At 46.6% G+C, this 23,930-nt stretch overlaps 1 protein-coding gene across 1 annotated transcript in view; it reads right to left on the bottom strand.

The window, feature by feature from the left end:
• Positions 1-4,008: 4,008 nt before the first annotated feature.
• The window catches only part of LOC124595672 (SH3 domain-containing protein C23A1.17-like), a 126,651-nt gene continuing 106,729 nt past the window's right edge, over positions 4,009-23,930 (bottom strand). Inside the window, exon 3 of the mRNA XM_047134527.1 lies at positions 4,009-4,531. Coding sequence (XP_046990483.1) covers positions 4,009-4,531 — 523 coding nt within the window. The remainder of the gene's footprint in view (positions 4,532-23,930) is intronic.

Raw genomic sequence — 23,930 nt, 5'->3', positions numbered from 1 at the left:
TCTTACTTCGGAAGACTTCTCTCCATTAAGAATGACATGCTGCGTTCTGTTATCTAGGAACTCTCCAATCCAATTACACAATTGGTCTGATAGTCCATATGCTCTTACTTTGTTCATTAAACGACTGTGGGGAACTGTATCGAACGCCTTACGGAAGTCAAGAAACACGGCATCTACCCCTGAACCCGTGTCTATGGCTCTCTGAGTCTCGTGGACGAATAGCGCGAGCTGGGTTTCACACGACCGTCTTTTTCTAAACCCATGCTGATTCCTACAGAGTAGATTTCTAGTCTCCAGAAAAGTCATTATACTCGAACATTATACGTGTTCCAAAATTCTACAACTGATATATAGGTCAGAGATATAGGTCTATAGTTGTGCACATCTGTTCGACGTCCCTTCTTGGAAACGGGGATGACCTGTGCCCTTTTCCAATCCTTTGGAACGCTACGCTCTTCTAGAGACCTGCGGTACACCCCTTCAAGAAGGGAGGCAAGTTCCTTCGCGTACTGTGTGTAAATTAGAACTGGTATCCCATCAGTGTCCCCAGCTTCTTCAGGTTCGTGTCGGCGGCGTTCCCCCAGACGACAGCGGTGTATTGGAGTACATGGCGGAGCAGCGCCTTGTACAGAGTGATGCCCAGCCGCGGTGGTAGTTGGGAGCTGGGGTTCAGCACCGGGTAGAGAATGCGGAGCCTGTTCCGCAGTTTGTTCTTCGCGGATGTGCGGAACACACGTGAGTCGGCGGTCGATGGTGACGCCGAGGTAATGCGCCGTTGGAAGCCACGGGACAGGGCTCCCACCGACGGTGAGCGGTTGCAGACCCGCTGGAACGAGTCTCCAGGTGACGATCAGGAACTGCGTCTTGGCCCCATTGAATCGTAGACGCCATTTGACTGCCCAGGCTGCCAGGGTGTCAACGGCGAGCTGCAGACGGCGGCGCATGGCGGCTGCATTGAGGCTCCTCTTATATAGAGCCGTGTCATCTGCGTACAGGGCGAGCCGCACACGGTCGATCTTCGGCGCATCAGAAGTGCACAGCGAGTACAGGAGTGGCCCCAAGACCGAGCCCTGCGGCAGACCGGCGTTGATGTGGCGGACGGAGGACAAGCAAAGCGCGGCCCGCACATGGAAGGTCCGATCTGCAAGATAGGAACGGATGAGACGGACGTGCGACACCGACACCGCAAGTTCAAAAAGTTTGAATAAGAGGCCACGGTGCCACACTCTGTCGAAAGCACGCGACACGTCCAGGAACACCGCGCCGAAGAACTCGCGCTGCTCGAGGGCGACGAACGCATCTTCCACTAGCCGAAGGAGTTGGTGAACTGCCGAGTGGCCCCTGCGAAAGCCGAACTGCTCATCAGGCAGGAGGCCTTCCTCGTCAACGTCGCGCTGCAGCCGCCTGATGTACACCCTTTCAAAGACATTTCAGACGGCCGGCAGTAAACTAATAGGTCTGTAGTTCGCGGGCTGGCGCAGATCCTTCCCCATCTTTGGAATCGCCACGATCTCTGCATGCTTCCAGGACTGAGGAAAACTGCAGGACCGGAGGATTTCATTAAAGACGTCGGCGAGATGAGTAACAGCCACCGGCGGCAACTTCTGGAGAAGGGTGTTGAAAACTGCGTCTAGGCCCGCAGCTTTCCTGGGCTTCAGGGCACGTAGGATGGACGACAACTCTTCCGCCGTCGTCACGTCAATGACGTCATCGTCGTCGCGTGCCTCCAAGTAGCGCGGGAGCCGGTCAGCAACCAGGTCGTCGTGGACAGAGTCGGTCGGGTCTTCTACCGGCGTAAACGCAGCCTCGAAGACGTCTGCGAGGGCATCAGCCTTCGCAGCCGGTTCGCAGACAGCCTGAGCATGGACCATCAGCGGAGGGATACGTTACCTGCGGCGTAGGAAACGCTTCGTCGTCCACCAGGCCGTGCCGTCGTCAAGGCAGAGGGTGGTGACCTTGTTATTCCAGTCGCGATGGCGATGGTTGTCAATGGCGGCCCGGATGTCCCGACGCATCCTGTTGAGGAGGCGCTTGGTGTCGGCATTTCTTGTCCTCTGCCACTCCCGGTAGACCAGGTTCTTCTCAGTGATGGCCGCAAGGATGTCCGGCGGCTGTGGGGAGTAGTCAGGCGGAGTGCGTGGTCGGGGCGGCGTTGCTATTTTGACGGCGTCGATCGTGGTTGCCGCGAACTGCAGAAGTGCTGCGTCCGCTCCAGCTTCCGCAGGGGCAGCGCGGCAGCGAGTGAGTCGGTCACGGCTGCTTGAAACCTGTCCCAGTTGATGCCAGCAAGTGAGATGCCTCTCCTGGGCTGCTGTAGGGCATCTAGGTCTATATCAAAAACCACTGGGACATGATCAGAAGACAGTGCCGTCCTCGTCGTGGCAGTTATCTGATGAGGGATGCCCTTGACGACCGGGAGGCCACGGGCAGGGAAGATAGTCGGGTCGTACGGCCCCACCACAAGCGCATGGTGACGTTTCGCTACCCGGAGCAGGCAGCGTCCAGCGGCATTGGTGATCCTGGAGTTCCAGAAGACATGTTTACTATTGAAGTCCCCGGCGACGCGCACCCGCCCCGTCAAGGAGAGCAGAGCATCGATGTCAGCAGGGTCCAGTGGACGAGACGGCGGTCGATAGGCTGCGACGAACGTGATGGCGCCCGCCGAGGTATGAACGACGACACCAGTGGCCTCCAGCGTTGCCAGTGGTGGAAGTTGTATCAAGTGATGACGAATGCCACTGCGGACGTAAACGGCTGTCGCACCACCCGCCGCCTGACTCGACCCCAGGCTTCAGGTGGGTTTCGTTGATAAGGCAGACGTCGACGGCTTCGTCGCGAAGAAATTGGCGAAGTTCGCCTGCTTGAGTGCGGACGCCGTTGGCATTCCACGCGACGACCGTGAACCCTCTAACGCTGCCCACGGTGCAGCTGGTGAGGGTTGACAGCGGGCGGGGCCGGAGCGGCCTTCGGCACTGCAGCGGTGAGTTGCTGCGACAGGACTTCGATCAACCCAGAGTCTGCTCTGTAGGAATCAACATGGATTCCGGAAACAGCGATCGTGTGAGACCCAACTCGCTTTATTTGTTCATGAGACCCAGAAAATATTAGATACAGGCTCCCAGGTAGATGCTATTTTCCTTGACTTCCGGAAGGCGTTCGATACAGTTCCGCACTGTCGCCTGATAAACAAAGTAAGAGCCTACGGAATATCAAACCAGCTGTGTGGCTGGATTGAAGACTTTTTAGCAAACAGAACACAGCATGTTGTTATCAATGGAGAGACGTCTACAGACGTAAAAGTATCCTCTGGCGTGCCACAGGGGAGTGTTATGGGACCGTTGCTTTTCACAATATATATAAATGACCTAGTAGATAGTGTCGGAAGATCCATGCGGCTTTTCGCGGATGATGCTGTAGCATACAGAGAAGTTGCAGCATTAGAAAATTATAGCGAAATGCAGGAAGATCTGCAGATAATTTGGAGAGTCCTTAGAAAATGTAGTCCATCAACAAAGGAGGTGGCTTACAAAACACTCGTTCGACTTATACTTGAGTATTGCTCATCAGTGTGGGATCCGTACCAGATCGGGTTGACGGAGGAGATAGAGAAGATACAAAGAAGAGCTGCGCGTTTCGTCACAGGGTTATTTGGTAACCGTGATAGCGTTACGGAGATGTTTAGCAAACTCAAGTGGCAGACTCTGCAAGAGAGGCGCTCTGCATCGCGATGAAGCTTGCTCGCCAGGTTTCGAGAGGGTGCGTTTCTGGACGAGGTATCGAATATATTGCTTCCCCCCTACTTATACCTCCCGAGGAGAATGTAAAATTAGAGAGATTCGAGCGCGCACGGAGGCTTTCCGGCAGTCGTTCTTCCCGCAAACCATACGCGACTGGAGCAGAAGACGGAGGTAATGACAGTGGCACGTAAAGTGCCCTCCGCCACACACCGTTGGGTAGCTTGCGGAGTATAAATGTAAATGTAGATGTAGAACTTCGTGGCACTAGTCACTAGGGTAGTGAGCTGCGCAACGAGGTTATCCAGGTCAGCGGTGGAGGCAGCAGGCGCGGCCCCGTCACTGGAAGGGGGAGGCGTGGCTCCTTCGCCGTGAGAGTCCACCTGGGGCTGCTCGACTGACGGTGCCGAGTGCTGGGTACCCACGTGGCGTTGGCCCCCGCGCCGGCGGTTGGCGGGGCGCAGTCCGGCCGACGTCCCGGGAAAGGCAGCTCCCGGTTCCGCCACGAGCAGCTGTGGGGGAGGCGCAGGGCCTCAGGTGTCGGCATGCCCTCGGATGCTGCGGGAGCAGGAGCGGCAGACGCTGTCGGGACGGCGGAGGGCGCCCCTGATGCTGCCGCCACGAAAGGGACGCCGGGCCGTCTCGTTGCTGGCTTTTTCGGACGTGGCGCTGGTGTTTGGCCACGTTGGCGAGCGATGGCACGCTTCCACACCTCACACCCACGATAACTGGCCACGTGTGCACCGCCACAGACGGCACATGTCGGCTTCTCGGTGGGCGGACGGCGCACGCACGTCCTGCGTGGGCGCCGGCGCATTTAACACATCTGTCCGGCATAGAGCAGTGGCGCGCGACGTGATTTATCCCCTGGCAGCGAAAGCACTGCACTGGGCCTCTCTTGGAGCGAAGATCTTCGGAACGTCGGCAACCCGCGTCAATTGGTAGAGCTTGCTGTTCTCCACGGTGTCGGAGCAGACGACCAGGAAGAGCGGCATTTCATCGCGTGATTTCGGCGACTTTATCTTCACGACTGCCCGAATGTAGAAGCCCAGGTCAGCGAGTTCACGATGCAGGTGATCGGCTTCCATCTTGAACGGGAGGTCGCGTATTACAATCTTCAAGACCTTGTCAGGTGCGGAAGCGTGTGTATAGAATGGTACACCACGCTCAGACGCCTCCTGAGTGACACGGTGATAAGCGTCAGCAGGGCGGAGTGTGACCCCGCACAGGTCACGCCCCGCAGGCTTCACGGTGTACACGGCCGTTGTCCAGCCGTTGTTCCACGTATTTTCTTTTTAATGGAGAATACTACGAACAAACGGAGGGTGTCGCCATGGTAGCCCACTCTCACCGGTGGTAGTGAATTTGTACATGGAGAACTTCGAGGAGGAAGCCCTGTCGTCATCCGAATGGAAACCTGTTTGCTTTTTCCGTTACGTGGACGACACGTTCGTCATCTGGCCACATGGTATGGATAAACTCCTTGACTTCCTTACACATCTAAACTCCATACACCCAACATCAAATTCACTATGGAGACTGAAACGGAGGGTAAATTAACTTTCCTTCACGTCTTCGTCAAGAGAAGGGCTGACGGCACCCTAGGTCATGGGGAGTATCGGAAGACAACGCACACCGATCTGTATTTGCACGCAGACAGCTGCCATCACCCTTCACAGAGGAATGGGGTACTTAAAGCTCTAGTACATAGGCCGCGCACTATCTCTGACGCACAGAGTCTACCCCAGGAATTGGAACATCTGAGAACTGTACTTCGAAAAAATGGGTACTCAGAGTGGCAGATTCAACGTGCTCTCCGCCCAACCACTACAGCACAACCTGTGGAGATGGATGAAATCACGAGGGAGGAGGTAGGCACTGCGTTTATTCCATATACAGGCGCACTCTCGGGGAAAATCGCTCGCATTTTGAAGAAACACCGGGTCGGAACTGTGTTTTTTCCTCCGAATAAAACTCGTGCACTGGAGGGGAGCGCCAAAGAGACCTCGTTTTGAGGAAGGCCGGCGTGTACCAGATTCCGTGTCAATGTGGCAACTCGTATATTGGTCAGACGATGCGTACCGTCGAGGATCGATGCCGTGAACACCAGAGGCACACTCGACTGATGTATCCGAGCAAGTCGGCCGTCGCTGAACACTGTCGGAAAATCACGCTATGGAGTATGAACGCACGAGGATTCTGGTACAGACGTCGAGATACTGGGACAGCGTTCTTAGAGAGGCCATCGAAATTCGCACCAATGACGACCTTATGAACCGTGAGTGTGGCTATAATCTTAGCAAGGCTTTGGAACCAGCGATTGGGTTAATCAAGAGTAAATCGAGCAAACGTATAGTTGTAACGACTACGGCGGACAGAGCCATCACACCGGGGTCATCTCAGACGCCGTCGCAATCTGTTCCACCGCGTGACCGTGGCGCGGGGCGCGGACGGAGGAGGGAGTGCGCCGCGGGCGGAGGGTATTTAAATCGGCCGCCGCCGCGACCGAACCCAGTTCCCCCTGAGCAGCCATAGCGTACGGATCTCCGTACCGGCACGTTCACAGGAGCTCATTCCGTCAGTTCACCTGATGATGGCGACATGTATGATCGCCGAAGTATTGTGTCCCTTGGACACTGTAGACCGGCAGTACACCCGTGGATATTTTGATTACACATATATATTATCATTAATTGTTCTTCTAAGGCTCTCGTAGAAGTAAGCTAATGGATACAGGTAGCTTCCCGTGATTAAAAATATTCTTTTCGTCTTGTTGAGTTTTTTGTAATTATGGAATTGTATACCGACCCTATGATGTTGTCGATGCAAAGATATTTTACAAATCACATATGTGACAACCATCTGTTATTACTCAGTTTGGGTTTTTAAAAATATTATTAATATTATAATCTATAAACAGATTTTGCCTATATTTTCTTAAAAATGAATATATAAACACTTATGACTTAGACTAATCACTTTCTACCTTTGGTTAAATTCATTTCAGTCCTGTCATTTTACGTAAAATCAGACCTATAGGGATTCTCAATAATAAACTTCGAATTTTTCTTTAACACACTTTAAATAACTTCAAACATTTATTTCTATGATCATCTATAGAAAATCCTTTGCATCAACTTTATAACGTTTCACAATTAATCATACGAAATATGCGAGGGTTGATTTTATTTCGACCTCCGATAGGTCATAAGTAAAGGACAAGTGTGCATAAAATGCATTTTATTACCAAAATTTAAGAACACCTTTGGTCAGACCCCACTATTCGACATACCAACCGTAACGAGTAAGTCACATGTCGTCCCTTGGACATTCTTCCCAACGCTCTGTTAATAAAATGTCCCTGCCAATGAACTGACTGACTCTTGTCGTTCTCTTTACTCTTCTATCATAGCCACTTCTTCAGTTCAAGTAAAAGATAGAAGTCACTCGGCGCTAGGTCGGAACTGCATGGATTATCGCAGAAAACGTCCCACCTAAATTGATGAAAGAGCCGTTCGGTTCCACCAGCGCTGACAGGACGGGCGTTGTCATGGAGCCGAACAGTTCCAGAAGTGAGAGCGTATCTTCTTTTGTTTTGAACAGGTCACCGCATACATCGCGAAGTTTCACTGTAAACGGCTGCGGTAATCGTTGTCCCCGGTTGCACAAACTGCACAAGCCACACAATTTTTTGCTCCCAAAACGCGGCAACAATTTCATATTGTTGATGATTTGCTTAAATATTTCTGGTTTGTTTGGTAATGTTTGTGCATAAATTCGTGTGACAGTCATTTTCTTTCTGCTATGCCATATCGAATACAAGTGTCACCTGCGGTCACGGTTCATTGGCAGCAACGTATTATGAAGAGTTCGATGGAAAGCTTCTCCACAGGTAAGATAAAGATCTAAATGGATACGGTCATTACGTCAAAAAGTAAACACAAGTGTACATAACTTTTAGTGGTAAAACAATTTTAGTATACACTTGCCTTTTATTAATGACTTATCAGAGGTTGAAAAACCAACAGCCCTCGTATAACAAAACCTTCTGCCGTAACCAAATGTAGTACTCTGAATACCGTAAACAGATGGCCGATAAACAGACTTTACAGCTACGCAGGGGCTATAGACTAATTGATTTACAATCTCAAATCATTTCATTCGTGTAAAGCAATGAAGTTTTCTTTCTACAAAAGTGCGCAATAATTAAATATGTATCAAGAATGCATTCGAGTCCAGCGGCATCATTTTCTACAAGCCGCTTGTCGGTTGCAAGGTTTTCCTTCACCGGCGCTAATCAAACCCGCTGATCGCCTATATTCTCGCTTGGTGACGAGCAACCGGCAAAATGAGCACAGTTATGGAGTGTCGCTTAGTACTTTGCCCCTAATACTTTAAGGACATTTCTGAAATGTAACACAAGCTCACCTATGTCAGTCAACTCCCCAGGAAAGTTTGGCACTCCAGAGTTCACATGTCTTCATGTCTAAGAATTATGAATCTAATATTTTCTGTATGCTTTTTCCGTTACACTTGCTGCTCCTTTAAGTTAATTCCCCAGAGATACTGTATGTGTTTGGCTGACCTTTTTATGTCTCACTTCCTCTCTTGGTTCTGCTGTAACTTAAGGGAGAGGAAACGATGCCCTTTCAAAACAGAAACGGGCCAAGCCCCCAGAAATACTGCCCAGTTTAATCAAGCACTGCTAGTTACCACCGGCCTCCAGCTACGACAGGGGTCTATGCCATTCACCGTCCGGAAATTGGTCACCTAGCGGTCGCTGCTAGACCCTGTCTTCACTAAGTTGCGAGTCAGCTAGTCATGTTTGAGCATGGATGCTGCTAAGTCAGCGACTCTCAACCGGAGGGCTCCTGACGGCTGCTTTCCTACAAACGCACGCCAACTCCTTGCCGATCCACAGTGCTCACCTGCACCACTTGGCTACTAATCCTCTGCCTTTGCGGACAGACACTTCTGCTGCCTGCGGCCCTGTGTGGACACACATTAAGGCAGCAAGACATTGCAAAGCACACTGGACTCCGTGGTTCAACTGAGCATGCTCTGGTGTGTCCATCATGGACCAATGCACCAGAGCCAGCCAATGCAGATCACATACCCTGAAGACCGCAACAGCAGCAACCTCCCTTGGCCACAGGCTTGACTCAATGTTTCCTCGCTACCAGAGTGCTGACAGCTGAACACAGCCTTGTCACCGCACGCTAACGCCATGAGCGGATCACACCTTTGGAGACTGGGCCATTAGCTCCGCCGCCATCACTCCCCAGGAACATTATCTGACCCTGGCCAACGTCTGCGCCAGCACAACTATTGTGCACTAATGACACTGTTGTCCTCTTGATTTATCAGACGACATCCATCTGCGCCGCTACACGAATGCCTGGGTGGAGAGAAGAATGCCATCCTGACAACTTGAAGAACGGCTCTTCCACCCATTTTAATGGTCAAGTGATCCCCGACTTCTAAAGATGAACCCAACTTTCTTGTGATCTTAAACTGCGCAACGACTTCTCGTTGATGCCAACTGAACTTGTTCATTAAAAGTTCGCTACGTAGTGCAATTGAAGCGTAATCATTCCTTTAATTCCATTAATTGATGACGACAATATATTATACAGTAAAAAAATTTTGTTTCGCGACCTGTGTGAGGTCCTGCCCAAACAACTGATCACGCGAAATCGCTCCAGGGGGCGCGTGTGTCGGCAGTTTTGGAGGCAGCACCTTGCTGAGCTTTGCTTTGGCGATGCAACACACCATTTAGCCATCTGGTATACGACAAAACAGCAGTAGCAAATTAGTGCTGTGTTGCATCACCATAGCGTAGCTCAGCATAATGCTGCCTCCCAAATAAGTATACATATGTGTGTGTGTGTGTGTGTGTGTGTGTGTTTGTGTGTGTGTGTGTGTGTGTGTGTGTGTGTGTGTGTGCTGCTAAGGCAGGACGGCGAAAAGTTTAAACTACTGGCAGCCATACCAGATCAGTCTCTCATGGATACTCAAGACAACAGCACAAGAAAAAAAATCACAATTTTCGATCCACGCAGGTTCCCTTGATGAGCATGTTCAGCTGCCACTGACTGCCTGCGGCCTACCTTTCACTATTTTCTCAGGCTTTGCTACTTGGTAGCTAACTTCTGAGCTTACGACTGCAGGAGTTAAAGAAGATGCGGAGGCACGTCCTGCTGTGGAGTGGTATTCGTAATTATATTTTTGCTGACATCAGAGTGTAACAGAAAACTGCATTGGAGCCATTGTGCACCTGTTTTGTTACAGCAGTGACTAATATAATTGTATTTGAATTGACTACAGTGGCCATCATGTTCTCAAGGCATGAACCCTATCGAAAATGGCTGGGACTGATTGAGAACGGCTATTTATGAACGAAGTGTCCCACCAACCACTCTGAGGGATCTACGCCAAATCGCCGTTGAGGAGTGGGACAATCCGGACCAACAGTGCCTTGATGAACTAGTGGATTGTATGCCACAACGAATACAGGCATGCATCAATGCAAGAGGACGTGTTACTGCGTATTAGAGGTACCGATGTGTACAGCAATCTGGACCACCACTTCTGAGTCTCGCTATATGGGGTACAACAAAATGGCTCTGAGCGCTATGGGACTTAACATGTATGGTCATCAGTCCCCTAGAACTTACAACTACTTAAACCTAACTAACTTAAGGACATCACAGAACACCCAGTCATCACGAGGCAGAGAAAATCTCTGACCCCGCCGGGAATCGAACCCGGGAACCCGGGCGCGGGAAGCGAGAACGCTACCTCACGACCACGAGCTGCCGACTTGGGTTCAACATGCAATGTGTAGTTTTCATGAGCATTAAAAAGGTTGGAAATAATGTTGATGTTGATCTCTATTCCAATTTTCTGTAGAGGTTCAGAAACGTTCGGAACAGAGGTGATGCAATATTTTTTTTTGATGTCTGTACAAGATTCACATACTCATACATTAACGATGAGAGCAAAAGACTGAGAAATCACATGCAGAATGTGTGCGTGAGGCGACGGCGAAACAATGTGCGAAGCAGGAACGTCCCTATGGACCCGAACACGCTTTGAATTGCCTATCAGTTGGCCATTTTACTTGTTAATATACAAGTGCGGTACCTGCGAAAAACAACTAATCGAAATTTCGCGGTCATACGGCGTCAAAATTCCGATTTTCACTTGGTGTAATAATTCACACAAATATAAACGTGTAGCAATTTCGCAATATACCCCATGTGCTTGATATTAATCGACTTGCGAAAAGTCTACAGCGATAGTAATTTCACATCGTCCAAAAACTCGCCGTTGACCCACTTTCACCAGTTAAAAGTCGACTGAAAGCCTCTCGAAACATGTGCAAGAATAATGAAGGCTGTTATTAGCCATCCTCCAGGAGGTAGCGCGGCTCCTTTGACGTGCTCGTAACAAGCTGTCTTTGCCCCACGCTCAGCAGACAAGTGTTCGTGCACACAAGGACTTCTGCCGGCGCTTCAGGCAACGGATGTCATCACACTGCTAAACAACCTCTCTGGGTCAACAACAGTACCGCATGCGTGGATTGGTCTCCAAAGACTTTCCTGCAACATAGGTATCGATAGTGTCAATACATCACTGCCGCAACTGATTTTCGTGTCATGAAGGCCGAAGTAGTACCAGCTGCGTAGTGATGGAATGACAATATTTTATAATCATCTCGGAAGATTATAAATTAAAACTCCCCAAAACGTTTCTCTTTAAGTATGTAGTGTACGTAGGGATTTTGACACGGTTGTCGCTATTAGACAGATTCATTGGGAAAGGTTTACGTAAGCAGTCTATACATATTTCGTGCAACTTGTCTAAGAAATGATTGATGTTTATCGATTGTCTTGCCTTCTGAGGACTTCCCTGTTCATCTTCACTGCTATGAAACACATCTCCTCCACTGAACAAGTGTCCATAAATCTTAAGGAACGCATTTTAGCCTTTGTTTATCAGACATTTTTATTGTTCTGCTGCGTAATACCACCTCTGAAAGTTGTCTGCTCTACAGCCATAGCGACAACACTACTGCTACATGCATTCCACTGTCAGGTTTTTCAGAACTATTTTCGTTTATAACTCAAAAAATGGCTCTGAGCACTATGGGACTCAACTGCTGAGGTCATTAGTCCCCTAGAACTTAGAACTACTTAAACCTAACTAACCTAAGGACATCACAAACATCCATGCCCGAGGTAGGATTCGAACCTGCGACCGTAGCGGTCTTGCGGTTCCAGACTGCAGCGCCTTTAACCGCACGGCCACTTCGGCCGGCGTTTATAACTGTACACTCGTTCTTTTCTGGACTAGTTCCCCTTGCCTCAGGTTGGTACATTTACCCTGTTCATGCATCACTGAAAGTTTGTAATATCGTCACGAAGTGACCCCGCATGTACATAAGTATACTCGTACAAGCACTGGCTCCTATAACTTCGAGGCTCTGTAGCGTCATTAGATATGTATATATGACTTTATAACACTCTCTTAAAGGACTAGAAATTATTTTTGCACCCCTCACTTCCGTCTCGTTAAGAACGTATTGAGTTCTGTTTCGTAGAAAGGTCTGAATCCAGTCACTAATCTACTCCGATACACTACATATTTTCGTACGAACTTAATAACTGCCTTGTACCTCCGTAGTTCGAATTCAAGCAGTAGAGGAATACCTACTCCTGACGTATCACAAAGTAGTACGCTCCGCTGGCAATTCTGCCACTTCTGCCAAAACCTACATCTCGAATATACGACTCTCAAGTGGCGCCCCTTGCATCCGATAGATTTTACCTGCTCGTCTCCGGCGGTGCTGTGCAGTACTAGCCGTTATGAAAACAATATTTCTTTCATCCGCGCTAAGGCCGTTCTACGTTTTGTGAGGAATTTCATTACGGGAAAGGAAGAGCACGGACGCCTTCGCGCGTCGAGAAACCGCGAGCACCCGCACGTAATTACATTCTTCTCTTCCAATGTCTTTCCGCGGCAATGAAATGAAGCGGTTGGTGCAATATATTTTGAGGTAAATTAATATCGTCCTGTACTAGGACGTCTATGGAAAGAGTTTGTTGAAGAAGTGGGAGACACGTTTTATTAAATCGTAAACTCATCCTGTTTCACAGTTTGTAGCTACCAATTCACTTAATGAAACTTTAATTACTGTTTCTGTGCATTGATCATTGTTCCTTCTCAGTTGGCCTATACTGTAGTGTTTGCAGTGATGGATCTTAACTATTTGTTGCTTAAATAATTGGGAGTTGCGTCTCAGTGAAGATATTCATTTTCACATGTACGCTGTTGAATTTCAGGAAGGATTTTCACGCAGTTGATTCTGTTGATGTGAAAATTCTAGATAATTTAATCAGAGAATTTGGTAAATTTCGCTCAGGAAACTCTCAGAGACAAATGTTTAAAACTAAAGTTCTTGGACGGAATAGCTAAGCCCTCTAAAATAAACGCAGGAGAAATGCATGGTGGTGCCTTATGTTCAGTCCTCTTCAACTACGTACAGAAGAAAACTATGTGTTAGAAAATTAACAAGAATTTGGAAAGAAAATCAGAAAGAATATCGTAACTCAAACAAAGCCGGTAAGAAACAATCGATATTTAAGAAAACTGCCTGACATTTCCAGACGATTCTGAAATTAATGTCAGTCTCTTGAATTATCCATCCAGCAGGTTTAAGAAACTCTCCAAAGTCAATGAGATTTTTACAAACATAAAAAATGCATTATATGTTTCACAAACACACAGTGGTCAAAGAGAAAAGGTCAAAAACGTGGAGTATACGGAAGAGATATTTCAACAAAATAGGTTAGAAAATACGGTTATAAATGAAATGATACCAAAATGGAAAGAGCATATGGATTCACAAAAGATAACACGTCTATCAAGAAATGTACACCATGCTTGTCGCGATGTTCTGGGGTATTGCTGTGTTGTGTGGAATCCGCAACAGATGGGACTCACACAGTAAATTGAATAAGTTCAAAGAAGAGCAGCTCGTTCTGTTTTGTCGTGAAGTAGAGGAGAGAGTGTCAAGGACATGATGCGTGATTTAAGATGGACAACTGGAGTGTTTTTGCTATCTTGGCTGGTGGACGTCGCCACACACACCATCCATGATTCACTTCGGGCTGATACAGGAACGACGGTGCGAACTATTTCTTATAGGCTTTAAGTGTTCGTCATGATTCGCGAGACAGTTCCGCGCCGCCAGCCGCCATCTTTGTGCAAGCTCTTCTGTCATCTCTTATTTGACAGTAAACTAATTCAGGTCGTCTTACTACTTGCCGTACTTGTCCGATGCCTTGATGCGGATGATCACCCTGGCGATAAGAACCTGCGTACATCAAATAATTATTTTATTATAAGATGGTACAAGTTTCAGAAGACGTATGTGTTATAAAATTAAAATTTAAGTTCCTGCCATTTTCTGTATTATGTGTCTTTTGTACACATATGTACTTATTTTTGGTGTTAGGGAGCCAAGTGACTCATGTGAAAGAACAAACAGTCTTGGGTGCAAAACAGGATTTTTTATTTTGCCCGTCTTCCAGTGTTTAACGTTTTACAAGGCATCTTCAGACTGGCTGGCAAAACATGGTGGAAAGCACACAGGCTGCCGTATACATAAATGTCCCAGCACGAAAGAGCAGTGGTCAAAATTCGAAACAACACTGTGCGGTGTCCGTGTCAGATATACGGTGCCGTCCACATACACTAAAACGGGATCAAGCCTACATGGATGCATGTTTCAATGTGGTTTCAGATTCTGACCTCGCTTGTTTCCTGCTGCGACGTTCGTATGCGTGGCCTCATATAGGCCCAACACTATATTTTGCCAGACAATCTAAAGATGTCTTGTATGAGGCCAAACGCTTCATTGGAGAATAAGACAATAAAAAAGTCAAGTTGTGCAACCAAAACTTTGTACTTTCTTATTGTTACGAACGGTTGCTGTACGACACTGACATGGATTAGAAAACGTTGGCAATGATTCATTTGTATGTCCTCATGTTTCTACCGTAGTTGGAGTCCACATATTGCCTGCCATTTGTACTACGTGAGCGTGATTTAGAATATGCCGAGCAACTATCTGGAAGGATGGAGGAAATTGAATCATTACTGCGGTTGACTGATTTACGTACAAGACCCTTCGGTTGCCTGGGATTTGGTTGCCGGTAAAGGTGGTTGCTAACGTCTTCAGTCCGCCTCAGAAACGTGTACTTGTCTTCCCTGATTACGCTTATTAGTGAGAGAGCCATTTATGTAAAATTAAAATTCTCTTTTAACTAATCTTCTCTTATGTGATTGTTATCTGTTGTCCACAGACATCGACATTTAAAGCTTTCTGCTTTACATGATTGTACAAACTAGTGGGATAAGGATCCCTCCTGGTTGCTTTACAGATGCGTACAACGCTTTCCTTTTTTTAAAATTTTTTCTGTTATTTGCATCTATACATTTTGGTAATTTTTGATTTTACTGTCTGTCCTGTCTACCTCACAGACGTGTATATTATTTCCCATTTTGGGCACCTGTTAATGCACATTACAAAAACTCTTGTCAACGTGACTAAACAGTTTTCTACATCCCGTTGGCTGTTTGACAACCTTACTTGTAAAATTACTGCAAAAAATTCTGTTACCTACGTGTTTTGGGGATTTGAGACGACAGCCTAAGTCGGCTTTTTCTTGGAGTGGCAACATGGTATCAGTCTGGCTTCAATGGGTGTAGAGTGATCATGCGATTTGAGTTGCTGTTAAAACTTAGTGATACTATTGTTTCGGTCTTTATGGAAGTTGCCTCCGGTTTGTGTGCTTTTGATGACACTCGAACCAGTGTTCCCTGTGATTCCGGCCTTCAAATTTCATTTCATACCCACCGGACTCGGAATATTTCCAGTGTTTGGGTTCGACAATGACGGAGGCGACGATCTCGCTTTGCTGAGACACGTTTCCACGTCATGCACCAGCCGCAACTCGCCGACCATCGACAGCGCAGCCGTCCTAATCCGCAGAAGCAATGCACACCTTGGAAGGCGATAGAAGCGGTATTGTGTTAGATCTTGAATAGTTTCGACCTGTGTTTCAAACGCGCTTGAGGTTTCACTCACTCTCTCGCGATGGTTCTTTTTCTGATGTCACACGAATCCTAGTGGCGAGAACTCACTGATGTCTACGCCGTTTGGATGGAATCAATAGGAATTTATTTCCCTGGTGATGAGTTTTCCGCTTTCCTTTTCCATTCCATTATTCTGTCACATGATAATTCTTTTCTACACTTTTCCCTTTATTATAATACCAATAAAATACTGTTCGCCGTCTGATGGTTGCAGTCTGGTGTGCCTAGTATTTCCAGGCATGACATCAACTACGATATCTCCGCCATCATGCTGGTGGCGTCCCTGTTGAACAGCCTATTATCTATTGTATGAAATCATTGTAGTTTGTTAATGCCCAATTGGATTCGTATCTACTTGTACTTATCATAAGTTCCTTTTTGTATGAAAAAATCTTGTTTTTACCTGATAATGTCTTTAATTTTAATCACACTGGCCCAGACATGAGTAAAGCGGGTAGTGTACTTCGGATTATCGGTTGAATATTAGGGAAACGCAGTCAGTCCGCTAAGAAGTTTGCGTACAACTAAATCATGCCATCAGGCCTAAAATATTTCTGAAGTGTGTGGTACCCGTACCAGACAGGAAGGCCGCGCGGGGTAGCCGCGCGGTCGCGGCGCCTTGCACGGTTCGCGCGGCTACCCACGTCGGAGGTTCGAGTCCTCCCTCGGGCATGGGTGTATGTGTTACCTTTGGCGTACGTTAGTTTAAGTTAGATTACGTAGTGTGTAAGCTAATGGACCGTTGACCTCAGCAGTTTGGTCCCATAGGAGCTTACGACAAATTTCCGAATTTCCAGACAGGACAACAGGGGATTCTGAACATATACAGAGAAGGGCAGGTTTGTCTGATCTTCGAGAGAGCACCACAAAGATGTTGAAAGGACTGAACTGGTCGACTCTTAAACATTGATGTAAACTATCTTGGGAAAGCTTTCTAGCAAAATTTCAGGAACCAGCCTTGAATGACGACTCAAAGAATATACTGCAACCCGCACATATCGCTGTCATAAGCATCGTGGGGACGAGATCAGACCAGTTACAGCACCCAGAGAAAAATTTAAATAATCAGACATCCAGCGCTCTTTACTTCAATGTTTGAACGGGAAAAATCCCTAATAAACAGTACAGCGGGATGTCCCCTCTGCCATGCATTCACAGAGGTTTGCAGAGTATGGATGTAGATGTAGATGTAGAAGGCATTTATGTACGTCCTCACTGTTCGAAACTGAACTGTTACGTGTGGCGTTACAGACGTCAATTGATTATATCTTTTGTTAACAGTTTGTGGTTTTGTATGCTACGTCGTGTATTAAAATCCACTATCATCCCAGTACGTAATTTGAATTTTCATTCTGCAGTTTTGACAGCTTTAACCCACTCACTAGGCGGTTTTTTACATCCTCATATCAAGAAACCCATTACTATGTTCTTGGCGCTGCTTCTGCGGTACGGCATCTGTAGAAGGCAACGGATAAGTGCGCGACTAGAAAGTATGTGCTATGCTTTGATATGACTATCAGGCACTTTGCACGTTGTGCTTTCACAGTGCAAATGTGCGCATGCACGTGTCATCTGTAATAATACAACGGAGGGAATATAGAGGACGCTATTTGCGCTGGATGCTACTGACGTCACATGCAGTTGGAAAGTTTATTTTCACAACAGCGTTTCCTTTTGTATTGTATCGCCGTATCTTCACATGCGCTCACTTACACCTTGTTCATGAAAGAAATATATTCTAATGTAGTAAATTTAACTAGGAGAGACCGTAAGTTACTTTCTACAGAGACGGTTCTCTGTAATTTCAAATGAAATTTCCAGCAAAGAAGGTAGGAGTCGATTGTAGTAGATCTTCAGGATACGTGTTTTACAGCCGTGAAACATCGAGACTCTGCCTTTAAATGAGTCAAATGGTTCAAATGGCTCTGAGCACTACGGGACTTAACATCTGAGGTTGTCAGTCCCCTAGAACTACTTAAACCTAACTAACCTAAGGACATCACATACATCCATGCCCGAGGCGGGATTCGAACCTGCGAACGCAGCGGTCGCGCGGTTCCAGACTGAACTGCCTAGAACCTCTCGGCCACACCGGCCGGCTTAAATAAGTCATTTTAGGTTTGTTACTTATTAGAGAATGAGGTCTGCAAGTTTATCTGCATGCACGAGTGATTCACCAGTATTATGTCAGTCGTAAAGATAATTGGTTCAATATATCTAGATTAACCTCACCTGTTTATTGTTCCGTTGTGCTGTGAAAAGTTTTTTCGCTACTATTAACTACAAGGACTCAGCTCGCCCTTTTGTTCATCTATGGGACGTATATCATATGAATGGCAGTGTTTTCGGGCACTAAAACCGGGTTATTATTATCTTATGCACCAACAGCTTAAATTTTAAATGCATTGACTGCAAAAGGTTTGAGCTTCCTGCTACGAATTTTAGCAGGACATACATTCTGAAGATTTCTTTATAAACAAACATTCAGTGCAGATCATTACCTAATTTCCTTCATGATCGCAGTTGCCACAGTGTGTTAATTTAGACTTTTGGCTGATTCCGGCAGTCACGGGACGTACACAACATAAAATAAAATGTAAAGTACATATACACTGATGGTAAAAAATCACAACACAAAGAAGGAGTTGTGCGACATAAACTGAAGTTCATAGCCGTGTTTCTACAATTTAAATTTGGCGCCAGTCGCCTAGGAGTGGCACTCATAGCAAACCACGTTTGCTTTAAATACACACTGTAATGGTCGTATGCGTTAGTTACCTTTAACATCGGACGTGGTGAGTCGATATTAGTCAACAATGCCATTAAAAAGCAAAGACGCATTATCAGCGCCTCACTGAGTTTCAACGAGGTAATGTAATAGGGCTACGAGAAGCTGGATGTACCTTATGACGTACTACAAAAAAATTTGTAGGAATGCAGCCACTGTACACGATCGCTGACAGTCGCTAGAAGACCGGGAGCCGGAAGACCACGTGGCTCTACCGAGGGGAAGACCATCGTGTTCGGCGTGTGGCCCTGGCACAGCAGTTTCAGCAGCAGTTGGCACCAGACTGACACAACGAACTGTTGCAAATCGGCTACTTCAAGGACAGCTCCGAACCAGACGCCCTGTAGCGTTCATTCCACCGACCCCAAGCCACCGCCACTTGCGACATCAGAGGTGTCAAGCGAGAGCTCATTGGAAAGCAGTGCAGAAGTCCGTTGTATTTTCTGATGAAAGCTGGTTCTACCTCGGTGCCAGCAATGGTCGTGTGTTGGTTAGAAAGAGACCAGTTTAGAGTTAGACACACTGGACCTACACCTGCAGTTACGGGCTGGGGGATTCATATGACAGAGAAGCACTCTCATGGTTACCCCTTGAATCATTACTGCTGATTTGGACGTCCGTCTGGTGATTCGACCTGTTGTGCTGCCATTCATAAATACACTACTGGCCATTAAAATTGCTACACCAAGAAGAAATGCAGGCGATAAACAGGTATTCATTGGACAAATGTATTATATTAGAACTGAGATGTGATTACATTTTCACGCAATTTGGGTGCATAGATAATCAGAAATCAGTACCCAGAACAACCACCTCTGGCCATAATAACGGCCTTGATACGCCTGGGCATTGAGTCAAACAGAGCTTGGATGGCGTGTACAGGTACAGCTGCCCATGCAGCTTCAACACGATACAACAGTTCATCAAGAGTAGTGACTGGCGTATTGTGACGAGGTAGTTACTCGGCCACCATTGACCAAACGTTTTCAGTTGGTGAGAGATCTGGAGAATGTGCTGGCCAGGGCAGCATTCGAACATTTTCTGTATCGAGATAGGCCAGTACAGGACCTGCAACATGCGGTCGTGCATTATGCTGCTGAAATGTAGGGTTTTGCAGGGATCGAATGACGGGTAGAGCAACGGTTCGAAACACATCTGAAATGTAACGTCCACTGTTCAAAGTGCCGTCAATGCGAACAGGAGGTGACCGAGACGTGTAACCAATGGCACCCCGTACCATCACGCTGGGTGGTACGCCAGTATGGCGATGACGAATACGCGCTTCCAATGTGCGTTCACCGCGATGACACCAAACACGGATTGCGACGATCTTGATGCTGTAAACAGAACCTGGATTCATCCGAAAAAAATGACGTTTTGCCATTCGTGCACCCAGGTTCGTCGTTGGGTACACCATCGCAGGCGCTCCTGTCTGTGATGCAGCGTCAAGGGTAACCGCAGTCATGGTCTCCGAGCTGATAGTCCGTGCTGCTGCAAACGTCGTCGAACTGTTCCTGCAAGATGGTTGTTGTTTTGCATACGTCCACATCTGTTGACTCAGGGATCGAGACGAGGCTGCACGATGCTTTACAGTCATGCGGCTAAGATGCCTGTCATCTCGACTGCTAATGATACGAGGCCGTTGGGATCCAGCACGGAGTTCCGTATTACCCTCCTGGACCCACCGATTCCATATTCTGATAACAGTCATTGGATCTCGACCAACGCGAGCAGCAATGTCGCGATACGACAAACCGCAATCGCGATAGGCTACAATCCGATCTTTATCAAAGTCGGAAACGTGGTGGTACGCATTTCTGCTCCTTATATGAGACATCACAACAACGTTTTACCATGCAACGCCGGTCAACTGCTGTTTGTGTATGAGAAATCGGTTGGACACTTTCCTCATGTCAGCACGTTGTAGGTGTCGCCACCGGCACCAACCTTGTGCGAATGCTCTGAAAAACTAATCATTTGCATATCACAGCATCTTCTTCCTGTCGGTTATATTTCGCGTCTGTAGCACGTCATCTTCATGGTGTAGCAATTTTAATGGCCAGTAGTGTAGCATTCCAAGGGGTGTTTTCCAACGGGATAACGCTCATCCATAAACAGTTGTAACCCAACATGCTCTACAGAGTGTCGACATGTTGCCTTGGCCTGCTCGATCACCAGAACGGTCTCCAATCGCGCATGTATGGGACATCGTCTGACAGCGCTAGCGTCATCCATAACCAGTATTAATCGTCTCTGTATTGACTGAGCAAGTGTAACAGGCATTGATCTCCATCCCACAAACTGGCATCCGACACCTGTACAGCACAATGCATGCACGTTTGGATTCTTGCATTCAATATTCTGACGATTACACTGGTTATTAACGTGTCAGCATTTCCATTTTCAATGGCTTATCCCACGCGTAAGGTAATCCGAGATCTTGTAATGATTATCACTTGAATATGAATGTTAATCACTTAAATATGTTACCTAGAGAAATGTATTCCAAAAGTTTATTACTCTACATTATTTTCTGGTGTTGTGATTTTCTTCCGACGGTGCGCGATTTAAGTAACAACAAAATCTGATTTATCGTATTTCCTAACTTAAACATGGTCTGCAGATATGTACTTCGGGAAAACCAAAGAAACACCCAACGAGGATGCCACAACTGTGATGAAACGTGTTTAAGTGTTAAAACAGTACTCTGTGTACTTGCAATAAGATGGACTCATCCTTAATTCAATATTAAAAGTTTACTTTGCATATTGAGGGCACTTTGTACTGAATGGCTTGAAATGAGTGTGCCAGAAAGCAAATAGCGTCTTCGTTTCCTTTTACACTTTTTCCCCTTCATGTACACCATGTTAATCCATCTTCATTTGTTTTCATACCTGTAACTTCTCGGTGTCAGCTAACCTTTATTTAATGAAGATAATCATAACTTCGCAACACAGCCACCATGACAGTGACTTATACTTCTTTCATTTGCTAACTTTAGCTTGTTACCATTGCCCTTCTCAAGAGACATAAAGCGAGGTTCCAGGTGGTTTGTATTTGTTTACTACATGTAGAAAAAGTTGTGTGAGTACAACGGCCCCTAGCTCACGTCCGGACACACTGCGAGAATCGAAATACACTGACTCGAACTTCAATCACTCTTTGCGCCGACGTCGATTCCAATTTTGTTGGCTTTTTATCTCGAGAGTAGAAAATTGAATTTAACATCCGACCTCGAAATCAATGTGGCAGGGGAAGCGCAATACACAATTCTGTGAACCTCTTTGTGTCTACAGATTACCAACAAATTGGCTTCATCGGAAAGCTTCTCTGTAATAGAATATACCATTGTGGGGCCTGTTTCCTGCCGGTCTGACGAAAAGGCGGTCTTCTCTGAAGGAGCGTCATATCCCATACTCTTTTTTACAGAATCGTAGAAGGATTCTAAAGAATTCCCTTCATTCTATTTAGTCTGAGGCGCGCATTTTGCTCAAGGTTGCCCATTACATTGCAAAACAGTAATAGAACTAGTTGCAAGTTTCTCATTAAATCTATGCGGATTATAAAATTTTCTGCGTCTATGGTCCATATTTCCTCCTAAACCACTGGACAGATTTCAACCAAACATGGTACACATATCACATACTGTTTGAAAAAATTCTATGTGGAGGTAAGAACCACCTCCCTATCAGTGATGTGGGGATGGAGGTGAAGGAAGAAGTGTAGCCCATAAATCGCGCTTGTACATATTTTATTCATACAGTATTTGGGAATGAGAGCACTTAGTGAGTGGCAACAACCTTTTTCTCGCTGACAACCTCCACAAACTGTTGAAAGGACAAAATAACTATGGCCTCCTACATTTCCACCGTCCGTGCAGTAAAACTATCGCATCAGGCATGACCTTTTAAATTATTACTTCTTTCCTAGTAATTTTATTTTCAACACTTGTCGCAGACGATGAATGTACGTGTACGTACGGTACAATGTTATATCAGTATATGACACGTGGTTCAGAATGTATGAGGTCATTATCACTGAGATGTGAGAAAACGAAACTGCAGCGAAAAATTCGCTACAGATACAGTTGAACTACGTGTACAAATATGTGTGAATTACAACTGTGTAGGCCTCCGCTGACAGAGTCATTTGATGTGAAAGTTCCGCGTCATAGTCCTGCGCTGCCACAGAAGTAGTGGCTAAGGGACGAAACTCGGCTGTCACACCGGAGTGGACCCTAAAGGAGAAATCATCGAGTCTCTGAAAGCAGCACTCCGGCGCTCATCGGCGAGGGAACTTACGAAATTTAAGCAAGATACCGTTCTAATTTTACTACGCACCAAACCACCGAAGCACAACTTTAGCCGTCAGGATGCGGCACGTATCAAAGGACTCAAGAGGAACAACGATATTGTGACATCACAAGAACAGAAAGGCAGTACCACCGTCTTCTTGGACACCGTGCAGTAAGAAGTCAGGATGGAGAGATTATTAGATGATCCTATCTACAATGATCTAAGGACACATTCCAGGGCCAAGATTATTAGAAAGAGGCATATCGTAATCAAGGACTCCAGAATTGTAGCTGACACAGCGAAGGGCTTCTTTCCCAGTATAATTGTTGCACCAAGAGTTTACGTATTGCCAAAGGTACATAAAGAAAATTATCCTTTAATATCAATAGCGAACAGGATCAACTCTTCTACATAGGAGAGTGGTTTCTGAAAGCAGGTTGATTTTATTCGGGATTCCAGTACAATATATTACTCCCCACTCTTTTGGCATCAGACCACAGTTTTTGAAGAAAATTAGCGTGGCCTTGCGCCACCTTACTGGGAGAGCCTGTTTGCATGGTAAAAGCATGGTACCACCAACTGGTCAATGTTGGGCCAACTATTTGCTGCATGAATAACCACTCCATCATCCGCGAACTGCTTCCCGTGAAGTGCATCCTTCATTGGTCCAAACTGATGGAGATCGGAAGCTGTGAGATCAGGGTTGTAGAACGGATGAGGAAGAACAGTCCAATTACACTTTGTGAGCTCCTTTCTGGTGCGCAGGCATGAGTGAGGCCTTGTGGTGTCATGGAAAAAGTTTACGGCATGTGCACTTTTGCGACGACGAACACGCTTAAGCCGTTTCTTCAATTTCTTGAGAGTAACACAATACACTTCAAAGTTGATCCTTCAACCATAAGGGGGGACATTAAACAGAATAGCCACGTCAGTATCCTGGTAGACCGT

The sequence above is a fragment of the Schistocerca americana genome, chromosome 1 (assembly GCF_021461395.2).
Source record: "Schistocerca americana isolate TAMUIC-IGC-003095 chromosome 1, iqSchAmer2.1, whole genome shotgun sequence".
NCBI classification, from domain to species: Eukaryota; Metazoa; Arthropoda; class Insecta; order Orthoptera; family Acrididae; genus Schistocerca; species Schistocerca americana.
This window is presented reverse-complemented; position numbering and strand designations above follow the sequence as displayed.